The sequence below is a fragment of the Neoarius graeffei genome, chromosome 8 (assembly GCF_027579695.1).
Source record: "Neoarius graeffei isolate fNeoGra1 chromosome 8, fNeoGra1.pri, whole genome shotgun sequence".
Classification (NCBI taxonomy): domain Eukaryota; kingdom Metazoa; phylum Chordata; class Actinopteri; order Siluriformes; family Ariidae; genus Neoarius; species Neoarius graeffei.
In genome coordinates this window covers 76,341,554-76,366,250 of record NC_083576.1, presented here as the reverse complement: position 1 = coordinate 76,366,250, position 24,697 = coordinate 76,341,554, and the positions used below count along the sequence as shown (strand labels likewise).

The 24,697-nt window shown below is 43.7% G+C and overlaps 2 protein-coding genes across 3 annotated transcripts in view; both read left to right on the top strand.

Annotated features, from left to right (window-relative positions):
• The window catches only part of exoc3l1 (exocyst complex component 3-like 1), a 48,616-nt gene extending 28,683 nt beyond the window's left edge, over positions 1-19,933 (top strand). The window contains exons 8-13 of one of the 2 annotated variants that reach the window (XM_060928270.1): positions 2,997-3,097; positions 6,202-6,318; positions 6,454-6,661; positions 10,849-11,004; positions 11,741-11,874; positions 19,245-19,933. In XM_060928270.1, coding sequence (XP_060784253.1) covers positions 2,997-3,097; positions 6,202-6,318; positions 6,454-6,661; positions 10,849-11,004; positions 11,741-11,874; positions 19,245-19,431 — 903 coding nt within the window. In that variant the 3' untranslated portion in view covers positions 19,432-19,933. Of the gene's footprint in view, positions 1-2,996; positions 3,098-6,201; positions 6,319-6,453; positions 6,725-10,848; positions 11,005-11,740; positions 11,875-19,244 lie in introns of both variants that reach the window. The other variant, XM_060928269.1, reaches the window with a different exon arrangement.
• Positions 19,934-22,399: 2,466 nt separating this feature from the next.
• The window catches only part of prmt7 (protein arginine methyltransferase 7), a 45,218-nt gene continuing 42,920 nt past the window's right edge, over positions 22,400-24,697 (top strand). Inside the window, exon 1 of the mRNA XM_060928268.1 lies at positions 22,400-22,613. Coding sequence (XP_060784251.1) covers positions 22,498-22,613 — 116 coding nt within the window. The 5' untranslated portion in view covers positions 22,400-22,497. The remainder of the gene's footprint in view (positions 22,614-24,697) is intronic.

The following is a 24,697-nucleotide window of genomic DNA, read 5'->3' as shown; positions in this document are numbered from 1 at the left end:
TCTTTGGATGCAACTCAGCATTCTTTCTCCTCCAAACACGACAAGTTGAGTTTTTACCAAACAGTTCTATTTTGGTTTCATCTGACCATATGACATTCTCCCAATCCTCTTCTGGATCATCCAAATGCTCTCTAGCAAACTTCAGACGGGCCTGGACATGTACTGGCTTAAGCAGGGGGACACGTCTGGCACTGCAGGATTTGAGTCCCTGGTGGCGTAGTGTGTTACTGATGGTAGCCTTTGTTACTTTGGTCCCAGCTCTCTGCAGGTCATTCACTAGGTCCCCCCGTGTGGTTCTGGGATTTTTGCTCACCGTTCTTGTGATCATTTTGACCCCACGGGGTGAGATCTTGCATGGAGCCCCAGATTGAGGGAGATTATCAGTGGTCTTGTATGTCTTCCATTTTCTAATAATTGCTCCCACAGTTGATTTCTTCACACCAAGCTGCTTACCTATTGCAGATTCAGTCTTCCCAGCCTGGTGCAGGTCTACAATTTTGTTTCTGGTGTCCTTTGACAGCTCTTTGGTCTTGGCCATAGTGGAGTTTGGAGTGTGACTGTTTGAGGTTGTGGATAGGTGTCTTTTATACTGATAACAAGTTCAAACAGGTGCCATTAATACAGGTAACGAGTGGAGGACAGAAGAGCCTCTTAAAGAAGAAGTTACAGGTCTGTGAGAGCCAGAAATCTTGCTTGTTTGTAGGTGACCAAATACTTATTTTACCGAGGAATTTACCAATTAATTCATTAAAAATCCTACAATGTGATTTCCTGGATTCTTTCCCCCCATTCTGTCTCTCATAGTTGAGGTGTACCTATGATGAAAATTACAGGCCTCTCTCATCTTTTTAAGTGGGAGAACTTGCACAATTGGTGGCTGACTAAATACTTTTTTGCCCCACTGTATTTTGCATGTATCCCAGCCACAAGTTATAGCATTTTATACCACAGTCCTGTAGGTCCTGTAGAGTCCTCAAATCTGACCTATCAGAAGGTGTTGATTAATTTTCCATAACATTATTTATGGCTGTAATTCAAATCACAGTGTTATACCAAAAGGGCACTCGTTAGAGTGCAAATGTTACAGGTGATTTTTGAAATCAGGTGAATCTGGATTCACATAGGTGATTCTAGATTTATTGAGGTGAATTAGGTCGACATTCTTAAAAGGGATTTTTTTGGGGGGTGAAGCTCATTTAAAAAAAGGGGCTTGGATTTTTTTAGGGGGTTCATAAAAGAATGAATACACTTTGACAACCAGTCTCTATTCACCTTTCCCCCTCATTTTTCACTCACCCCCTTCGATCCTCTTATACCTCTCTACCCAGAATTACACTTAGAAACCTGTCTTTCTAATTACCTCACCCGCGATGGGGTAAGTGGGGTGAGGTATTGTAATCATTGCGGTTTGTTTGTTTGTCTGTTTGTTTGTTTGTCTGTCTGTTAACAATCTAGTGTCTAAATGGTTGCACCGATTGACTTCAAATTTTCAGGGTAGGTGGGCAATGGTCCGTTGATTACCTGATTAAATTTTAGGGGTAATCGGGTCAAGGTGAAGGTCAAGGTCACCGGAAAGGTCAACCTTTCGGTCAAAATAACATTTTCCGTTATAACTCAAAAAACGGTTGCCGATAGACAGATGTTTACTATTATGATCATATAGGAACTCCCATATGGCCTTTCATTTGGCACCATGATCCTTGACCTTGAGTGACCTTGAAAGGTCAAACTCAAGGTCACAGATTTTCAGAGGGTTGTAACTTGAAAACGGTTGATGGTAGACAGATATTTACCATTATCAACTTATAGGAAGTGCCATATGGGCTTTCACTGGCACCTTGACTGACCTTGAAAGGTCAAACTAAAGATCATGGGTTTGCAAAGGGCTATAACTTTAAAATGGTTTATGATAGCCAGATGTTTACCATTATCAACATATAAAAAGTCCCATATGGGCTTTCAGTTGACGCCATGACCTTTGACCTTGAATGACTTTGAAATGTCAAACTCAATATCATGGATTTTCATAGGACTTATAACCTGACAGCTGATGATTGACAAATATTATCATTATCAACATATAGGTATAAAATAAGTGCTAACGGGCGAGGTTTGTTTTGCCTGGCAACACTTGTTTCATTTGCTTTTTTTTCTTCAACTTTTTACTGTCCATGCTGGGAATCGAACTCAACAAGTTGCAACAAAGAAAATAAACAGTCCACGAGCTTACCTAACCCTAAACCTAATTCACGTAGATAAATCTAGAATCACCTCGGTGAATCCAGATTCACCTGATTTCAAAAATTACCTGTAATACATACCTCCGCCAAGCCAGATATTCTGGATCCTGGATCCACATACATATTCAGATTTGCTTCAAAATCTAACCAGTTGCTCCTTGGCTGATGGCTGACCTTTCTTCCAAATTTCATCAAAATCAGTTCACTACTTTTTGAGTTACATTAGGAAAAGCAAGCGAACAAATGGAGGTGAACACAACCTCCTCCAATAAAGTTGGCGAATGTAATAAATGTGCTAATTTTAAAATATTATTAGTTCTATGATACCCATTTACATGGGGACTTGTATGTAGATACTCCATAAAGGCTAATCTAATCCTAATAGTGAACAAATAAAAAAACAAGCATGTTCTTTAACAAATAATATAGAGACATTTCTTTAACATTGTTGGAAGGAGTCTCCAGTGTCAGTACTTTGTAATAGCTAGAGATAAAGCTGTAACCACTGGAAAGGGTTTTGTGGTTTCTTGGTAGCATGATAAGCTGTGATTTTTGATTTATTAACTTCAAAATAGAGGAAAAACAGAGGTTGGTGAGGGAATGACTGTTTATAGCTATAATGTAAGTGATAAAAGGGGCTAACTTGCTTCATAGGTGTTTCACAATCGTTAATGTAACTATAAATGAATAAAAAAGAAAACAAGTGGCATCATTTACGAACTAAAACAATTCATATTTTTGTCTCCGGATTGTTAGATGTTAGAAGAGAATGCACGCGTGGCTCTGATGATCAGTGAAAGTCTGCGGGATCAGACAATCCAAATGGGTCTGTATGAAATGGAGACCCTCCTAACCAGGTTTGTGCTTTAATATAATATAGGTGACAATATATAATAGTTTTCCTGTGTCAAAACATACCCATGTATTATTGTGGAAGTCTAGAAAGAAACTCTCAGTAATAATGGGACCAAACAATACCTTTCTTTGTTGCTGTAGTACCATCAAGATTAAATTTTTTTGTACCGTTAGAATATATTTTTGCATGTACACTATCAGAAATAGGGGTACAGTAGGAGTAATTTCTGTACAAGGTACAATTTACACTAATGTACCCCCTAGGGCTCTTTATTGGACCTCAGGGTAACTGTGTGTACCTTTTTAGGGCCAAAAAGGTACAACCCCGATTCCAAAAAAGTTGGGACAAAGTACAAATTGTAAATAAAAATGGAATGCAATAATTTACAAATCTCAAAAACTGATATTGTATTCACAATAGAACATAGACAACATATCAAATGTCGAAAGTGAGACATTTTGAAATTTCATGCCAAATATTGGCTCATTTGAAATTTCATGACAGCAACACGTCTCAAAAAAGTTGGGACAGGGGCAATAAGAGGCTGGAAAAGTTAAAGGTACAAAAAAGGAACAGCTGGAGGACCAAATTGCAACTCATTAGGTCAATTGGCAATAGGTCATTAACATGACTGGGTATAAAAAGAGCATCTTGGAGTGGCAGCAGCTCTCAGAAGTAAAGATGGGAAGAGGATCACCAATCCCCCTAATTCTGCGCCGACAAATAGTGGAGCAATATCAGAAAGGAGTTCGACAGTGTAAAATTGCAAAGAGTTTGAACATATCATCATCTACAGTGCATAATATCATCAAAAGATTCAGAGAATCTGGAAGAATCTCTGTGCGTAAGGGTCAAGGCCGGAAAACCATACTGGGTGCCCATGATCTTCGGGCCCTTAGACGGCACTGCATCACATACAGGCATGCTTCTGTATTGGAAATCACAAAATGGGCTCAGGAATATTTCCAGAGAACATTATCTGTGAACACAATTCACCGTGCCATCCGCCGTTGCCAGCTAAAACTCTATAGTTCAAAGAAGAAGCCGTATCTAAACATGATCCAGAAGCGCAGACGTCTTCTCTGGCCCAAGGCTCGTTTAAAATGGACTGTAGCAAAGTGGAAAACTGTTCTGTGGTCAGATGAATCAAAATTTGAAGTTCTTTATGGAAATCAGGGACGCCGTGTCATTCGGACTAAAGAGGAGAAGGACGACCCGAGTTGTTATCAGCGCTCAGTTCAGAAGCCTGCATCTCTGATGGTATGGGGTTGCATTAGTGCGTGTGGCATGGGCAGCTTACACATCTGGAAAGACACCATCAATGCTGAAAGGTATATCCAGGTTCTAGAGCAACATATGCTCCCATCCAGACGACGTCTCTTTCAGGGAAGACCTTGCATTTTCCAATATGACAATGCCAAACCACATACTACATCAATTACAGCATCATGGCTGCGTAGAAGAAGGGTCCAGGTACTGAACTGGCCAGCCTGCAGTCCAGATCTTTCACCCACAGAAAACATTTGGCGCATCATAAAACGGAAGATACGACAAAAAAGACCTAAGACAGTTGAGCAACTAGAATCCTACATTAGACAAGAATGGGTTAACATTCCTATCCCTAAACTTGAGCAACTTGTCTCCTCAGTCACCAGATGTTTACAGACTGTTGTAAAGAGAAAAGGGGATGTCTCACAGTGGTAAACATGGCCTTGTCCCAACTTTTTTGAGATGTGTTGTTGTCATGAAATTTAAAATCACCTAATTTTTCTCTTTAAATGATACATTTTCTCAGTTTAAACATTTTATATGTCATCTATGTTCTATTCTGAATAAAATATGGAATTTTGAAACTTCCACATCATTGCATTCCGTTTTTATTTACAATTTGTACTTTGTCCCAACTTTTTTGGAATTGGGGTTGTACTTATATGTTCCCAAGCAGTATATAAAGGGTATAAATAAGTACTAGATGGTATTGCCCCAGTGACAAGCTGTTGTACCCCTCAAGGTACAATAATGTACTTTATTTTCCGAGAGTGTAGTGTACCTTTTCAGACTAAAGTTTTAAAAGTAGTGGTCTTAAGGTCTAATTATCAGCCTGAATTTTATTTTTAGATGTATATACAAACATGGGTGCATGGGTTTCCTCCAGGTGCTCCAGTTTCCTTCCACAGTTCAAAGACATGCAGATTGGGTAAAATACCCAGCCACTGGGGTTGCACAAGCCAGTGCATACTTAGTGCCAGTCCCAAACCCGGATAGATTGGGGAGAGTTGTGTCAGGAAGAGAATCCTGTGTAAAACCTATGTCGAATCAATCCATCCATCCATCCATCCATCCATCCATCCATCCATTTATCCATTATCTGTAGCCACTTCTCCTGTACAGGGTCGCAGGCAAGCCGGAGCCTATACCAGCTGACTATGGGCGAGAGGTGGGGTACACCCTGGACAAGTCACCAGATCATTGCAGGGCTCCTGTGCCAAATCAATTATTATTATTCTTTCAGCTGCTCTCGTTAGGGGTTACCACAGCAGATCTGTTCTGCATCTTTGGCATAGGTTTTACACCAGATGCCCTTCCTGACGCAACCCTTCCCAATCTATCTGGGCTTGGGACCGGCACCAAGTATGCACTGTGTTGTGCAACCCCAGCGCCTGGGTATTTTACATAATTAGTATGTCTTTGAACTGTTGGAAAACTAGAGCACTCAGAGGAAACCCACACAGACATGGGGAGAACATGCAAACCCCACACAGAAAGACCCCCATCGGCTGTGAGGTACGAACCCAGAACCTTCTTGCTGTGAGGCAACAGTGCTAGCCACTGCACCACCATGCCACCATGCCAAATCAATTATGCAGATCATAAATTGGGAAAGATGATCCACTATGGTGACCCCTAACGGGAGCAGCTAGAAAAAGATGATACAGTACTAAAAATATCAACGGTGTACTCTTGATGGCACTACCACAGTGATTAAGAGTTCATTTCTAAGAGTGTAGTATTGATTAGTCCGGTTTCATGTGACTCTGTCCTTCCAGAAGATGTAAAAAACAAACTAACTTTAGGTCTTTCATTGTCCCTGTAACTTCCACTCAGATTTCGAGACGCTATAATCGAATATGGCAAGGAGCATCGAAAGGATCCAATGACAAACAACACCAAATTCTACCTCCATTACCTCCTGGCCTGCATAAGCAACTGCATCATCCTCAAGTGAGATGGTGAACAAGTATCTTTTTACAGTATGTCTGTGTTTGTGCTGCTGACATAACAAGCCTTAAACTGTGCCCAGGAAATGGGGTTCTACATGGACTTATTTTCACTATATGCTTTTAAATGTTCCTCCAGGACATCCACAGAGACCCTTCATCAGCAGGTTAGCTCTCATCAATCAGTGCGGTTTTCCCGGATTCCCCCTGGGCCACTGGCTGCTCTGGACCGGGCCGTGAGGAAAGCATGTCGCCTCATGATGGACCAGCTGCTCCTGGATCTTCAGCCCTACTTGCAGGGGCTTCTGTCACGTTCCTGGCTGGTCCAGGGAGACGTCATCCCTAAGGTGTGTGGTGTTCTGGAGCACCACTGTGAACTATACAGCCGAGTGCGCTCACCTTGCAGAGAGGTTGGTGTTTATGCCATTTTACAAAAGTGGTGTTTATGCCATCCAACAAAATGTCAGCATAAATGTACAATGCTTTGTATTAATTTGATGATACTTGTGGTTGTCTGGGAAGAACCATCAGATGTTGCTGTGTCTGAATTCTGGTGAACAGCCAAAATTGTGCAGCCTTTTTTTTTTTAACTAACGTTTAATTTCATTCATAACCACAAATAAATTCTACTAAAATTAAATGGAAATGCATTTATTTACTCTATGATCTTGCCCGAGAACCAGATGATCTGATTTGATTTAAGTATTTAATGGGGAAGCCATGGCCTAATGTTTAGAGAAGCAGCTTTGGGACTAAAAGGTTGCTGGTTTGATTCCCTGGACCAGCAGGAATGGCTGAAGTACCCTTGAGCAAGGCACCTAACCCCCAACTGCTTCCCAGGATGCCCTAGTTATGTTGTATGTTGCTCTGGATAAGTGCATCTGCTAACCAACTGCTGATCTCCTGATCATTTTCCCACACAACAGTTTCTCGTGTTTACACAGAACAGTGTGAAAAAGTGAGTGACAGCTCTATGGGTGGAAATGCCTTGAGATAAAAGAGGTCAGAGAAAAATGGCCAGATTGTTTCAAGCTGCCAGGAAGGTTATAGTAACTCATATAATCACTCTTTACAGCTGTGGTGAGCAGAAAAGCATCTCAACATGGACAAAACTTTGAACTTTGAGGTGGATGGGCTACAACAGCAAAAGGCCACATTGGGTTCCAGTTCTGTCAGCCAAGAACAGGAACCTAATGCTATCATGGATAGTTGAAGATTAGGAAAAAATAAACCTGTCCAGTTTGGGTGAGTCTGTGCCCATGATAGCCTCAAATTCATGGCTTGTTCTTGGCTGACAGGATTAGAACCTGGTATGATCTTCTTCTGTTGTAGCTCAACCACCTCAAGGTTTGATATGTTGCATGTTCTGAGATGCTCTTCTGCTCAACACAGTTGTAAACAGTCATTATTTGAGTTATTATAGACTTCCTGTCAGTTCAGACCAGTCTGGTCGTTCCACTCTCTCATCAACAAGGTGTTTCAGCCTGCAGATCCTCCAATCAAAAGATGTTTTTTTTTTTGCACAATTCTGTGTAAACTCTTTAGACTGTTATGCATGAGAATCCCAGGAGCTCAGCAGTTTCTGAAATACTCAAACCAGGCCATCTGGCACCAACAAACATACCACAGTTAAACTCAAGGCCAATTTATGCTGACAATGCAGTCCTCGCAGATAGCGTCGCAGACAGTGTCTGCGTAGCCCCCCCACCTTCGCAGACGCTCTGCGCGCACCTCCCAAAAATTGTGACCACCACAGAAGCCTCGCAGACAGCGTCGCAGACAAGAGGGCTCTGATTAGTCCACTCTACATCCGCTGTACATGCACTTCCGCTTCCCTACTTTCCTGGTTTGGTTTGTTTTCACGACCGGCATTTTTAAAAACACGAGCGAAGATGGAGCAGCATGAAGAGCGGTTGATTGAGGAAGTACGTACATCTATACAACTCCAGTTCTAGTCATTATAAAAAAAAAAAGTTCTAGTCATTATAAGTAACCGGAGGATAAACACTCCACTAACCACACCCACCAACTACTCCTAGCGAGTTCGCGCCCCCTTGCGTTGTGCCGGTGAATAACATCGCGCACGCCTATTATCCCCGCTCAACAATAAATTACAACTGTCTGCGAAAAGCTATCTGCGAAAGCCTTGTCGCACGAGCATGCAGAGGCCTTCAGAGATCACAATTTTCCCCCCATTCTGATATTTGATGTGAACATTAGCTGAAGCACTTAACCTGTATCTGCATGATTTTATGCACTATGCTGCTGCCACATGATTGGCAAGTTTCGATGACTGCATGAATGTGGTTTTTCTTGCTATGTGTCATTACAATGGTGCTTGAAAGTTTGTGAACCATTTAGAATTTTTTAGATTTCTGCATAAATATGACCTAAAACATCATCAAATTTTCACACAAGTCCTAAAAGTAGATAAAGAGAACTCAGTTAAGCAAATGAGACAAAAATATTATACACCGATATTACATATCTGTGAGTGGCAAAAGTAGGTGAACCTTCGCTTTCAGTATCATGACCCACCTTCTCTTGAGATTCAGTTCATGGACAGATGTCCTGATATTTTCCTTTAGGAGTCACTGGTATCATTCAGAATTCATTGTTCCATCAATGATGGCAAGCCGTCCTGGGCCAGATGCAACAAAACAGGCCTAAATCATGATACTGCCACCACCATGTTTCATAGATGGGATAAGGTTTTTATGCTGGAATGCAGTGTTTTCCTTTCTCCAAACATAACGCTTCTCATTTAAACCAAAAAGTTCTATTTTGGTCTCATCCATCCACAAAACATTTTTCCAGTAGCCTTCTGGCTTGTCCACGTGATCTTTAGCAAACTGCAGACGAGCAGCAATGTTCTTTTTGGAGAGCAGTGGCTTTCTCCTTGCAACCCTGCCATGCACACCATTGTTGTTCAGTGTTCTCCTGATGGTGGACTCATGAACATTAACATTAGCCAATGTGAGAGAGGCCTTCAGTTGCTTAGAAGTTACCCTGGGGTCCTTTGTGACCTCGCCGACTATTACACGCCTTGCTCTTGGAGTGATCTTTGTTGGTCGACCACTCCTGGGGAGGGTAACAATGGTCTTGAATTTCCTCCATTTGTACACAATCTGTCTGACTGTGGATTGGTGGAGTCCAAACTCTTTAGAGATGGTTTTGCAACCTTTTCCAGCCTGATGAGCATCAACAACGCTTTTTCTGAGCTCCTCAGAAATCTCCTTTGTTTGTGCCATGATACACTTCCACAAACATGTGTTGTGAAGATCAGACTTTGATAGATCCCTGTTCTTTAAATAAAACAGGGTGCCCACTCACACCTGATTGTCATCCCATTGATTGAAAACACCTGACTCTAATTTCACCTTCAAATTAGCTACTAATCCTAGAGGTTCACATACTTTTGCCACTCTCAGATATGTAATATTGGATCATTTTCCTCAATAAATAAATGACCAAGTATAATTTTTTTAATCTAATTTGTGCAACTGGGTTCTCTTTATCTACTTATAGGATTTGTGTGAAAATCTGATGATGTTTTAGGTCATATTTATGCAGAAATATAGAAAATTCTAAAGGGTTCACAAACTTTCAAGCACCACTGTATTTTATAGTACTTTTTTTAGTCACGAAGTGCTAAAGTCCCCAGCTGTTTCTTTGTTTACTCCTCACAAAGTCCATATGCATGAAGGTTCGCGACAAAATTCTTCCCCAGCCATACAGTTACAATGCGCCGTGATCACTTCTTCTCCGTCTTGTTTAACTAAGATCCAGGTCTTTAAAGGGGTTTCTGATGATCTTTGTGAATGATTTAGCTGAGAGATAAGCGCCAACACAAGTGAAAATCAAGGCAACTGTTGTTTGTTTACACTTCAACTTGCAGCACTTCGTTGTAAAGACGAGAACAAAAAACTTAAAAAAAAAAACCATACTGTACTCACATGGGCAAAAACAATCCAGGATTCATTGGGCAGCGACTTGATGGTGAGGTCCTTTACCCAGCCACATACAAAAAAAGTTGTAAGCCTCCATACTCTTCCACGCTTTCATCTGTTTTGTGGTGTAGAAGGACGTCTGCAACACCAGATAGTTCAAGATGTCGGGGAACTCGGCTGAAGGGTAGTTTTCGAGATCGTATGACAAATCCTTCTTTCCCAGACTGTAGGGGTCGATTCCACTGCACATAGCAATCTTCTGAATATATCTAAAGCGAGCAGTGGCTTCTAGATTATGAGCATACTCTGATAAGTTATCACTAGTTGTTTGCACTACGGCAGCCGTTTAGGCCACCAGCTATTTCACTTCAGGTAAAACCGCTAAGAAAAATCACGTGACTGAAACCCAGCAATACTGTACTTATGTCATCAGTCTGCTAACCAAGTATAAAGGATTAACACGCGCCTAAGAATATTGAGGCATTCTTAATTACTTGCTCTAATATACTGATTTATTGACTTAAATGTAAAGTGGTTAAGATAGCCCACTCAGTGTGTGTGTATGTGTGTGTGTGACTGTACAGAGGCTGCAGGAGGAATGCCAGTGGCTGACGGTGGTGGAGTACGTGCGTGCGCTGATGCAGAAGAAGCTGATATGCCGGAGCGATGAAGAGAGGCAACTGTTAGCGCAGCAGATGGTTCAGGACGCCCAGCAGCTAAGGGAGCACTTCCAGAGCATGGTGAGAATGAATGAAGCATACTGCATAAAGATCGTTTACAAACTACAAAAATATCTCATCACAACTGATGATGAAGGGGTACATGCAGTGTACAGTATATCACTGGTTCAAACCTGAGGAGCAGTATGAGCTTGTTTTTCTTGAGTCCGAAGTCATTATTTTGTGGTTATTTGATTATGTAAGACCTGAAATGGTTGGAAATGAAATATGCACCTCTTGGCCAGTTGAGGCAGTCAGCTTCAACATCCATCCATTATGTGTAGCCGCTTATCCTGTATAGGGTCACATGCAAGCTGGAGCCTATCCCATCTGACTATGGGCGAGAGGCGGGGTACACCCTGGACAAGTCACCAGGTTATCACAGGGCTGACACAGAGACAAGCATCCATTCACACTCATATTCACACCTACGGTCAATTTAGAGCCACCAATTAGCCTAACCTGCATGTCTTTGGACTGTGGGGGAAACCGGAGCACCCGGAGGAAACCCATGCAGACACGGGGCGAACGTGCAAACTCCACACAGAAAGGCCCTTACCAGCTGCTGGGCTAGAACCCAGGACCTTCTTGCTGTAAGGCGACAGTGCTAACCACCGTGCCGTCAGCTTCAACAGTGCATGATTAAAATTGTGTTTGAAAGCACAGCAAAATTGACTGCTTTTCCTTCTTAGCCATGTTAGCATGCATGTTTGATTTTGGTCATACGGTTTCTTTCAAGTTGTCTGTTGATCTTTAGGAAGTTGATGGGTCCGTCAGTGAGGTGGAGCCCACAGCTCTGATCCCTGTGCTGGCTGATTTAATCAAGCTAAAAGATCCTGGCATGCTAACACTTGAGGTGTCTGGGCTGATATCCAAGTACCCTGACATCAGGTAGGTTACCTTCCTGCCAACAATTATAGATTAACATTTTCTGAATGTTCCATTTCTTGAAAATGGTCTTTTAAAGGTGACATATTATCTCCCCTTTCCATAAGTTGACGCAGTTCCCTGAGGTCTTAATGAAATGTCTGGACATCTCACCCTGTCTGAACAGCCCTGTTCAAAACGGCTGATTTGAGTATCTGTTCCTTTAAATGATAACGAGCCACTGCTCAGCCCAACCTCCTCTTCCACCAGCCAATCAGGGAGCACTTTCCTCATGAATATTCATTCACAACGCCAGTTCTCAAGCCATAAGTGGAGATACTCAGATGAGGGGGTGGGATTATTCTAATGAGCTCCACTTGTGACATAGAAAGAGGAGCCAAATCTGAACAGCTTCTTGAAGCTCATGTTTTCTGAAATAGGCAGCGGAAAAGAAACTGACTGGGTGTCTTTTTTCAGAGTTTGTGCATTGGTTGGCTCCAGATACCCAAATGTATGTGCACAACCACTGAAAAAGTGAGTTTTTCATAATCCGTCCCCTTTAAAGAACATTTGTTAAGTTTTTTTTAATGCTTTTGCCATCATTTTTATATAACATTCCTCCAATGATGTTAAATAATTTTAATTATAGGAACATTAATAGTAATCGTTTGATAATTTTAGCTTTTATCTAAACTGAATATAAAGGAAATTATTCATGAATTAACTTTTCTTCTTAAGTCCCAAATACCCGAGACTTCTTAGGAAATCTCAAATAAAAGAAACTATGCCCCCTCCTAGAACTGCCACCTTATTGTGGTGGAGGGGTTTGTGTGCTTGAATGATCCTAGGAGCTATGTTGTCGGGGGCATTATGCCCCTGTCAGGGTTTCCCAAGGCAGACAGGTCCTAGGTGACAGGCCAGACCAAGAGCAGTTCACCAAAAACCCCTATGGAGAAAAAAGCAAGGACCGTGACGTCGCCCGGTATGACGCAGCCGGGGCCCCACCCTGGAGCGAGGCCCGGGGTTGGGGCTCGTATGCGAGCGCTTGGTGGCCGGGCCTTTGCCCATGGGGCCCGGCCGGGCTCAGCCCGAAGAGGTGACGTGGGCCCGACCTCCTGTGGGTTCACCACCCACAGAGGTAGCAGTAGGGGTTTGGTGCAGTGTGGATTGGGTGGCTTGTCGAAGGCAGGGGCCTCGACGACCTGATCCCCGGACACAGCGGCTGGCTGTTGGGACATGGAATGTCACTTCGCTGGGGGGGAAAGAGCCTGAGCTTGTGCGGGAGGTTGAGAGGTACCGGCTAGAGATAGTCGGGCTCACCTCCACGCACAGCTTGGGCTCTGGAACCCAGCTCCTCGAGAGGGGCTGGACTTTGCACTTCTCTGGAGTCGCCCGTGGTGAGCGGTGGCGGGCTGGTGTGGGCTTGCTTATAGCTCCCCAGCTCAGCCGCCATGTGTTGGAGTTTACCCCAGTGAACGAGAGGGTCACCTCTCTGCGCCTTCGGATTGGGGAGAGGGCTCTTGCTGTTGTTTGTGCCTACGGGCCAAATAGCAGTATAGAGTATCCGGCCTTCTTGGAGTCCCTGGGAGAGGTACTGAGGGGTGCTCAGACTGGGGACTCCATTGTGCTACTGGGGGACTTCAATGCTCACGTGGGCGATGACAGTGACACCTGGAGGGGCGTGGTTTGGAGGAACGGCCTCCCCGATCTGAACCCGAGTGGTGTTTTGTTATTGGACTTCTGTGCTAGTCACGGTTTGTCCATAACGAACACCATGTTCGAGCATAGGGGTGTCCATAAGTGCACGTGGCACCAGGACACCTTAGGTCGGAGGTCGATGATCGACTTTGTAGTCGTTTCATCTGATCTCCGGCCCTATGTCTTGGACACTCGGGTGAAGAGAGGGGCTGAGCTGTCAACTGATCACCACCTGGTGGTGAGTTGGATCTGCTGGCGGAGGAGGAAGCTGGACAGACCTGGCAGGCCCAAACATATGGTGAGGGTCTGCTGGGAACGTCTGGCCGAGCACTCTGTTGGGGAGGTCTTTAACTCCCACCTCCGGTTGAGCTTTTCCCAGCTTCCGAGGGAGGCAGGGGACATTGAGTCTGAGTGGACCATGTTCTCTACCTCCATTGTGGACGCAGCTGTTCGGAGCTGTGGCCGCAAGGTCTCCGGTGCCTGTCGTGGCAGCAATCCCCAAACCCGGTGGTGGACACCGGAAGTAAGGGATGCCGTCAAGCTGAAGAAGGAGTCCTATCGGGCCATGTTGACCTCCGGGACTCCTGAGGCAGCCGACGGGTATCGGCAGGCCAGGCGTGCTGCAGCTCGGGCAGTTGCGGAGGCAAAAACTCAGAACTGGGAGGAGTTCGGGGAGGCCATGGAGAAGGACTATCGGTCGGCCTCGAAGAAATTCTGGCAAACCGTCCGGCACCTCAGGAGGGGGAAGCAGTACTCTGCCAACACTGTTTACAGTGCGGGTGGGGAGCTGTTGACCTCGACTGGGGACATTGTTGGGCGGTGGAAGGAATACTTTGAGGATCTCCTCAATCCCACCGTCATGTCTTCCACTGAGGAGACTGAGGCTGATGACTCAGAGGTGGACTTGTCCATTACCCAAGCCGAAGTCACTGAGGTGGTTTGCAAGCTCCTCGGTGGCAAGGCACCGGGGGTGGATGAGATCCGGCCCTGAGTATCTGAAGTCTCTGGATGTTGTGGGGCTGTCTTGGTTGACACGCCTCTGCAACATCGCGTGGCAGTCGGGGACAGTGCCTCTGGAGTGGCAGACTGGGGTGGTGGTCCTTCTTTTTAAGAAAGGGAACCGGAGAGTGTGCTCCAATTATAGGGGAATCACACTTCTCAGCCTCCCAGGGAAAGTTTACTCCAGGGTACTGGAGAGGAGAATTCGACCAATAGTTGAACCTCGGATCCAGGAGGAACAATGCGGTTTTCGTCCTGGTCGCGGAACACTGGACCAGCTCTATACCCTTCATAGGGTGCTCGAGGGTTCATGGGAGTTTGCCCAACCAGTCCACATGTGTTTTGTGGATCTGGAGAAGGCATTCGACCGTGTCCCCCGTGGTATTCTGTGGGGGGTGCTTCGGGAGTATGGGGTTCGGGGCTCTTTGCTAAGGGCTGTCCGGTCCCTGTACGAACGGAGCAGGAGTCTGGTTCGCATTGCCGGCAGTAAGTCAGACCTGTTCCCAGTGCATGTTGGACTCCGGCAGGGCTGCCCTTTGTCACCGGTTCTGTTCATAATTTTTATGGACAGAATTTCTAGGCGCAGCCAGGGGCCGGAAGGAATCCTGTTTGGGAACCACAGGATTTCATCTCTGCTTTTTGCGGATGATGTTGTCCTGTTGGCTTCTTCAAACCAGGACCTTCAGCATGCACTGGGGCGGTTTGCAGTCGAGTGTGAAGCGGCTGGGATGAGAATCAGCACCTCCAAGTCCGAGGCCATGGTTCTCGACCGGAAAAGGGTGGCTTGCCCTCTCCAGGTTGGTGGAGAAGTCCTGCCTCAAGTGGAGGAGTTTAAGTATCTCGGGATCTTGTTCACGAGTGAGGGAAGGATGGAGCGTGAGATCGACAGGCGGATCGGTGCAGCCTCCGCAGTGATGCGGTCGCTTTACCGGTCCGTCGTGGTGAAGAAGGAGCTGAGCCAAAAGGCGAAGCTCAGTTTACCGGTCGATCTACGTTCCGACTCTCACCTATGGTCATGAGCTTTGGGTAATGACAGAAAGAACAAGATCGCGGATACAAGCCGCCGAAATGAGCTTCCTTCGCAGGGTGGCTGGGCGCTCCCTTAGAGATAGGGTGAGAAGCACAGTCACTCAGGAGGAGCTCGGAGTAGAGCCGCTGCTCCTCCACATCGAGAGGAATCAGCTGAGGTGGCTCGGGCATCTTTTTTGGATGCCTCCTGGACGCCTCCCTGGGGAGGTGTTCCAGGCATGTCCCCCTGGGAGGAGGCCCCGGGGAAGACCCAGGACATGCTGGAGGGACGATGTCTCTCGGCTGGCCTGGGAACGCCTCGGTGTTCTTCCCGAGGAGCTGGCCGAGGTGTCTGGGGAAAGGGAAGTTTGGGCTTCCATGCTTAGACTGCTGCCTCCGCGACCCGGTCCCGGATAAGCGGAAGAAGACGAGACGAGACAAGAAGAAACTATGCTTTAAACACACACACACACACACACCTCAAAAAAGGTTTCTTTGAGGGATCTTTGGATAGCTGTTTCTTCCTAAAGGGGTTCAATCTGTGAGGTGTATTTTCCATAGAAGACGAAACCTTTTATTCACAAAAAACATCGAGTGAGTGAGCGACAGTTCTGTGGATGGAAACAAACGCCTTGTTGATAAGAGAGGTCAGAGGAAAATGGACAGATTGGTTCGAGCTGTCAGGAAGGATATACTAACTCATAGCAACTCTTTACAACCGTGGTGAGCAGAAAAGCATGCAACAGCAGAAGAACACATTGGGTTCCAGTCCTGCAGCCAAGAACAGGAATCTTAGAATCAAGAACAAGGTCCTATTAAAGTGGCCGTTGAGTGCATACAATGTGGATGCCGACATCTCTTTAGATTTCAGAGGTTTTGATATAATAAGGGTCCTTGAACAGATGCTCCGGGCAAAATCAAAAACTGCCTTCTCACATCACGCACAATGACTCTGGTGGGTCTATAGCAAGATGTTGCAGATTTTAAGTATAATGGAAGTGGAAGCAAAATTTGAGCAACATTTGAAAGGCTACAAAGGCTGGGAGTGGATATTTGTGGAGGAAGGAGAACTGCGGGTTGTTTTCATTGGGCTAATGTTAAAGCCATATAGCTAGCTGGCTACTGTTACAAAGTGATCACTTTTTTGTAAGTGTTGTGATGGAATGAATAGATTACTCAAGCAACAAAAATGATTCAATGGATGAAGATTTCTTTGAGTTACTGTTGCACAGTGAAATCCAACCATACATTTTCAAGACAGAATATACAGAAGAAGAACGAAAGTAAACTAAACCATGGCCTGAAGGTTAGAGAAGCAGCCTTGGGCCCAAAGCATCGCCGGTTTGATTCCCTTGAGCAAGGCACCTAACCCCCAACTACTCTTTGGGCGCTGTACTGTAGCATGGCTGCTCATTGCTCTGGGTGTGCTCATTGCTCACTTGTATGTGTGTGTTCACTGCTTCATGCAGAGGAAGAATTTCACTGCGTTTAAGTCTGTGCTTGAGTGTATGTGTGATAAATACAGTGGTGCTTGAAAGTTTGTGAACCCTTTAGAATTTTCTATATTTCTGCATAAATATGACCTAAAATAAATATGACACCGGCTTGGAGGAATTTTAGCCCGTTCCTCCATACAGAACAGCTTCAACTCTGGGATGTTGGTGGGTTTCCTCACATGAACTGCTCGTTTCAGGTCCTTCCACAACATTTCCATTGGATTAAGGTCAGGACTTTGACTTGGCCATTCCAAAACATTAACTTTATTATTCTTTAACCATTCTTTGGTAGAATGACTTGTGTGCTTAGGGTCGTTGTCTTGCTGCATGACCCACCTTCTCTTGAGATTCAGTTCATGGACAGATGTCCTGACATTTTCCTTTAGAATTTGCTGGTATAATTCCGAATTCATTGTTCCATCAATGATGGCAAGCCGTCCTGCCCAGATGCAGCAAAACAGGCCCAAACCATGATACTACCACCACCATGTTTCACAGATGGGATAAGGTTCTTATGCTGGAATGCAGTGCTTTCCTTTCTCCAAACATAACGCTTCTGATTTAAACCAAAAGTTCTATTTTGGTCTCATCCATCCACAAAACATTTTTCCAATAGCCTTCTGGCTTGTCCATGTAATCGTTAGCAAACTGCAGATGAGCAGCAATGTTCTTTTTAGAGAGCAGTGGCTTTCTCCTTGCACCCCTGCCATGCACACCATTGTTGTTCAGTGTTCTCCTGATGGTGGACTCATGAACATTAACATTAGCCCATGTGAGAGAGGCCTTCAGTTGCTTAGAAATTACCCTGGGGTCCTTTGTGACCTCGCCAACTATTACATGCCTTGCTCTTGGAGTGATCTTTGTTGGTCGATCACTCCTGGGGAGGGTAACAATGGTCTTGAATTTCCTCCATTTGTACACAATCTGTCTGACTGTGGATTGGTGAAGTCCAAACTCTTTAGAGATGGTTTTGTAACCTTTTCCAGCCTGATGAGCATCAGCAACACTTTTTCTGAGGTCCTCAGAAATCTCCTTTGTTCGTGTCACGATACACTTCCACAAACATGTGTCGTGAAGATCAGACTTTGATAGATCCCTGTTCTTTAAATAAAACAGGGTGCCCACTCACACCTGATTGTCATCCCATTGATTGAAAACACCTGACTCTAATTTCACCTTCTGCTAATCCTAGAGGTTCACATCCTTTTGCCACTCTCAGATATGTAATACTGGATCATTTTCCTCAATAAATAAACGAGCAAGTATAATATTTTTGTCTCATTTGTTTAACTGGGTTCTCTTTATCTACTTTTAGGATTTGTGTAAAAATCTGATGATGTTTTAGGTCATATTAATGCAGAAATATAGAAAATTCTAAAGGGTTCATAAACTTTCAAGCACCACTGTAAAGGCATCTTGTATTCTTCTTGTAACTACTACAGAAGGCAAGCAGAGAGCAAATGTAGGTCTTTCAAAATAGCGAAAGAACTAAAGTTAGCAACAACACAAGAAGCTACCATTTATGTTAGCTAGCAATGTTACATGTTATCTAACTTTGTGTTAGTGACCTTGCTAGCTATGACCTAATGGTTCGAGAAGCAGCTTTGGGGACCAAAACATGGCTGGTTTGATTCCCTAGATCAGCAGGAATAGCTGAAGTGCCTTTGAGCAAGGAACCTAACTACTCCTTTGGGTATGTTGTATCTTGCTCTGGATAAGAGTGTCTGCTAAATGCCTGTCATGTAATGTAAGGTTACTGTGTATGGGTGAGGAGAAGCATTTTCTAGTGGACATTAACTCGATGTTATACCTTTGTTCAGCTACTTTTGGGTCCTCTGCTCTGGGTTCCTTTTTGTACTAAACACAGTAGGTTTCTTTTGCATCTTCTTTGGTGGAGAATCCAGTCAACTCTACTTTGAAATCTCTTTCATAGTCCTCCAGTTTGAAGTGCTGGCTGCATGTTCTTAAATATCAATCATTTTTCGGTGGTGTACAGGCTGCTTAAGTGTTTTGTGAACAAAATAATATTTGAAATTTTAGTATTAGGAGAAATAAGAAATGATGATGTCACAAATCTTGAAAAATCCACCCATGTTTGGTCGAAGAGGAAGTAAACACCTTTTATATTCGTGAGGTGGGTTTTTTTCATAACATCTAGCTGTTTATAATCTCCTAACGTTTCTCGTTTTATAGTGAGGAACATGTCTCTGTGCTGCTGGACGTACGCGGGGACGTTCCCCGAGACGTGAGAGGGACAGTATTGTGTTTACTGGAACAGAGCTCGCCGCCGCTGCCACCAGGATACCGTCCAATCTTCCCAGACATCCTTGTGCCTCCTTCCAGCATGCCTTTCTGCTTGCCGACAGCCAAGTGTGCTTGATGAGTGCTCTCCATGCAACAGCCTGAGTCACACCATCCTGTCCAGCCAGAGCAAACAGGAATCAACTTGGCGTCAAATCTAAATTTAGTAACTTCCTTTCCTCACTGACCTCTGACTGGTGGAAGCTTAGTAGTTTAGGTTCTGTGCTTCAACGCCAGAGAGCCACTGTTGAACCCATGAGCAAGATCCTCCACGCTTGGTATTATTTAGGGATAAAAATGTCACTCAAAATATACATGTGCATTTGGAAATTGGTGAAATATACAACATTTCTGAAATCAAATATCATGCACAATAACAGAACAGGAGGCCGGGACCCCAAAGATGAATTGGTGTGGGTTATTTTAAGTGTAAACGTAAAGATTAACTGTGATACACTGTGCCGTAATAAAGTCATTGTTGTACTATTGTTTACAAAATATCTGTATATCATGACTTAATGTGTATAATAAAGTCTTTCTATATTATACATGATGCACAGTGGGGTTGGTCCATTGTGAGCTGGGGTTCTGAGCACATAAACTGAGTTTCTAAATATACTGTTACTATAGACATATTGTAGAATTCCTGCTATATTGCAGTGAAATGTGACCTTTTTTTTTTATAAAATACACATATAATTTATATAGCCATGGCCTAATGGTTAGATAAGTAGCTTTGGGGCCAAAAGGTTGCCGGTTTGATTCCCTGGGCCAGCAGGAATGGCTGACGTGCCCTTAAGCAAGGTACCTAACCCCCAACTACTCCCCAGACTGTTCTAGGTATAAGAACATGGATAAGAGCATCTGCTAAATGCTTGTAATGTCAATGAGAGGTTTTGATCTGTCTGTACTGAAAAAAGTTGAGTTGACAAAGTAGGATCTAGAAATGTCGCCTTGGAGATTCTACCTCATGGATATCCGGAAGCAACATTCACGATGCAGACACAGCTGTTCAGAGATGTTTATCAGTTTATTGACAGACAAACATTTAACAGTTATGCCATGAAATTGAGTCATACATGAGCTGATAGCTGAGTTGGCTATAAGCCTTGTATGACGAGATTGAGTGGAATAACTGTTTAATTCTATCCACATTCACTGGATTTTGAGAAATGGAGCATTTTTATTTTTTGCAAATTCAATACATAAAAACTTTCTACAAAATGTCCGATAAAATCATTTCCGCTTAGAATGTAAACAAACCGGCGAAATTACAGTAGTAATTTGTGAAAAATGCTATAAAAATTCTTGAAAAATAAAAAAAAGATACATTCTTACCATGAAATACTTTTATTCCATATTTTGTTGCTTTTTTGTATTTTGGGGGGTTTTGTTTTTGAGTAGAGTTTTTATTTCATCCTCGGTTGGTTTAGCAACACGCTCCGCCATTTTGTTTTTCTCTACTCAAGGTATATGAGCTGATATCCTAGTAGTAGAGTAGCCAATCAGAGTGCGTGATTGCTCATATCCAGTGAATGTGGATAGAATAAGAGTATATATCCACATTTAAATGTGTGGTGTAGCTAAATGATTGGAAGATGTGATTTACGAAGCTGAGTTGTCTGTGTGTGATAGGGTAGCTTCAATGGGTGATTAAGAATTACATTACTGATCAGGATAGCCTTATGAAAACGGAGCGCAGATATATGAGAGAAGACAACAGACCGCCCAAGTAACCTGCATCTGGTGGGTCAGACCTGCAAAATCAATTTCAAGGATTTATCTGAAACTAGCCAAAACAAGTAGCAAGCATGCCAAACAGATATCTCTATTACATAGTTAAAGATATGCAAACTAGGGTGGCATGGTGGTGTAGTGGTTAGCACTGTTGCCTCACAGCAAGAAGGATCTGGGTTTGAGCCCAGTGGCCGACGAGGGCCTTTCTGTGTGGAGTTTGCATGTTCTCCCTGTGTCTGCGTGGGTGGGTTTCCTCCGGGTGCTCCGGTTTCCCCCAAAGACATGCAGGTTAGGCTAATTGATGGCTCTAAATTGACCGTAGGTGAGAATGAGTGTGAATGGTTGTTTGTGTCTATGACCTGGCGACTTGTCCAGGGTGTACCTTGCGTCTTGACCATAGTCAGCTGGGATAGGCTCCAGCTTGCCTGTGACCCTGTAGGATAGGATAAGCAGCTACAGATAACAGACGGATGTAAGATATGCGAACTGAAGTGACAACTGTCAAATATTATTCATGTTACAAGCCACTCATCCATCCATTATCTATAGTGCTTATCTGACAAAGGGTTGTAGGTGAGCTGGAGCTAATTCCAGCTGACAGTGGGTGAGAGACAGGGTGCACTCTGGGGTCCAATCAATCACAGCACGAACACAGAGAGACAGACAACCATTCATACAGTTTATCATGATATAGATATTATATCAGGGCGGCACGGTGGTGTAGTGGTTAGCACTGTCGCCTCACAGCAAGAAGGTCCGGGTTCGAGCCCCGTGGCCGGCGAGGGCCTTTCTGTGCGGAGTTTGCATGTTCTCCCCGTGTCCGCGTGGGTTTCCTCCGGGTGCTCCGGTTTCCCCCACAGTCCAAAGACATGCAGGTTAGGTTAACTGGTGACTCTAAATTGAGCGTAGGTGTGAATGTGAGTGTGAATGGTTGTCTGTGTCAGCCCTGTGATGACCTGGCGACTTGTCCAGGGTGTACCCCGCCTTTCGCCCGTAGTCAGCTGGGATAGGCTCCAGCTTGCCTGCGACCCTGTAGAACAGGATAAAGCGGCTACAGATAATGAGATGAGATGAGATATCATCATTTTGCTCTAACTTTGTCTCCACAAAAAAAGCTCTAAAATGTTTTAACAGCAACAAGAAAATAATCTGATGTAGATCACAAACTTTACATTTGTATAATTTATGTAATTAATTCGAATAAATCAGAATGATCAAGAATATTTTGTCCCAAACTGGACTACAAGGCAAAGATAGACAGCACTACTCCAGAGGCAGATCTGATCACGTGACCTGAGAGGGCGTGGTTACGAGAAACAATATGGCGGCGCCCAGCGTCGTCACACCGGATTAGTTCAAAAACCTTTCTAAGCTTTTTATTACTTGTTGTTTTGTGATTTTTTTTGTGATGTTCAGTAATCGTGGGATAATGAAGACGTTTTGTGGTCGTGCGAACCCCACCACGGGCTCGCTGGACTGGGTGGAGGAGGGAGAGGAGTATGATTATCACCAGGAGATCGCCAGGTGGGTGTCTGGTTGAGACTCGTGCTCTCAACACTGTTGTGGTGTGGGAAATAATGATAACAGCAAAGATACCAATATTCAACACATAATGTACAGAGATTTACCATGAGTTTGGAAAATATATTACAACCCTGATTCCAAAAAAGTTGGGACAAAGTACAAATTGTAAATAAAAACGAATGCAATGATGTGGAAGTTTCAAAATTCCATATTTTATTCAGAATAGAACATACATGACATATCAAATGTTTAAACTGAGAAAATGTATCATTTAAAGAGAAAAATTAGGTGATTTTAAATTTCATGACAACAACACATCTCAAAAAAGTTGGGACAAGGCCATGTTTACCACTGTGAGACATCCCCTTTTCTCTTTACAACAGTCTGTAAACGTCTGGGGACTGAGGAGACAAGTTGCTCAAGTTTAGGGATAGGAATGTTAACCCATTCTTGTCTAATGTAGGATTCTAGTTGCTCAACTGTCTTAGGTATTTTTTGTCGTATCTTCCGTTTTATGATGCGCCAAATGTTTTCTATGGGTGAAAGATCTGGACTGCAGGCTGGCCAGTTCAGTACCCGGACCCTTCTTCTACGCAGCCATGATGCTGTAATTGATGCAGTATGTGGTTTGGCATTGTCATGTTGGAAAATGCAAGGTCTTCCCTGAAAGAGACGTCGTCTGGATGGGAGCATATGTTGCTTTAGAACCTGGATATACCTTTCAGCATTGATGGTGTCTTTCCAGATGTGTAAGCTGCCCATGCCACACGCACTAATGCAACCCCATACCATCAGAGATGCAGGCTTCTGAACTGAGCGCTGATAACAACTTGGGTCGTCCTTCTCCTCTTTAGTCCGAATGACATGGCATCCCTGATTTCCATAAAGAACTTCAAATTTTGATTCATCTGACCACAGAACAGTTTTCCACTTTGCCACAGTCCATTTTAAATGAGCCTTGGCCCAGAGAAGACGTCTGCGCTTCTGGATCATGTTTAGATACGGCTTCTTCTTTGAACTATAGAGTTTTGGCTGGCAACGGCGGATGGCACGGTGAATTGTGTTCACAGATAATGTTCTCTGGAAATATTCCTGAGCCCATTTTGTGATTTCCAATACAGAAGCATGCCTGTATGTGATGCAGTGCCGTCTAAGGGCCCGAAGATCACGGGCACCCAGTATGGTTTTCCGGCCTTGACCCTTACGCACAGAGATTCTTCCAGATTCTCTGAATCTTTTGATGATATTATGCGCTGTAGATGATGATATGTTCAAACTCTTTGCAATTTTACACTGTCGAACTCCTTTCTGATATTGCTCCACTATTTGTCGGCGCAGAATTAGGGGGATTGGTGATCCTCTTCCCATCTTTACTTCTGAGAGCCGCTGCCACTCCAAGATGCTCTTTTTATACCCAGTCATGTTAATGACCTATTGCCAATTGACCTAATGAGTTGCAATTTGGTCCTCCAGCTGTTCCTTTTTTGTACCTTTTAACTTTTCCAGCCTCTTATTGCCCCTGTCCCAACTTTTTTGAGATGTGTTGCTGTCATGAAATTTCAAATGAGCCAGTATTTGGCATGAAACTTCAAAATGTCTCACTTTCGATATTTGATATGTTGTCTATGTTCTATTGTGAATACAATATCAGTTTTTGAGATTTGTAAATTATTGGATTCCGTTTTTATTTACAATTTGTACTTTGTCCCAACTTTTTTGGAATCGGGGTTGTATTATTATTATTAACCTATACACCTATAAGGATATTTTTGTGTTTGAGTATACAAGGACATGTTTATTGCATGATAGGTTTGTGTGTGTGTGTCTGTGTTAACTACTTCAGATGGATTAAATGCAGAAGAGGAATTTCGCTGTGCTTGAGTGTAAATATGACAAAAATAAAGGCTTCTTCTCCTTAATTTACCCACAAATGTATTTATTCCACTTGAAAAGCATATGACAAACCAGCTACCAGATTTGGGACACTACAGTATCCTGAACCATTTACTAGTATTTGGGACTTCTAAATACACTGGAGATGCTAAAGGCATCTAGAAATACAAATGCCAACCAATATTCTGAGG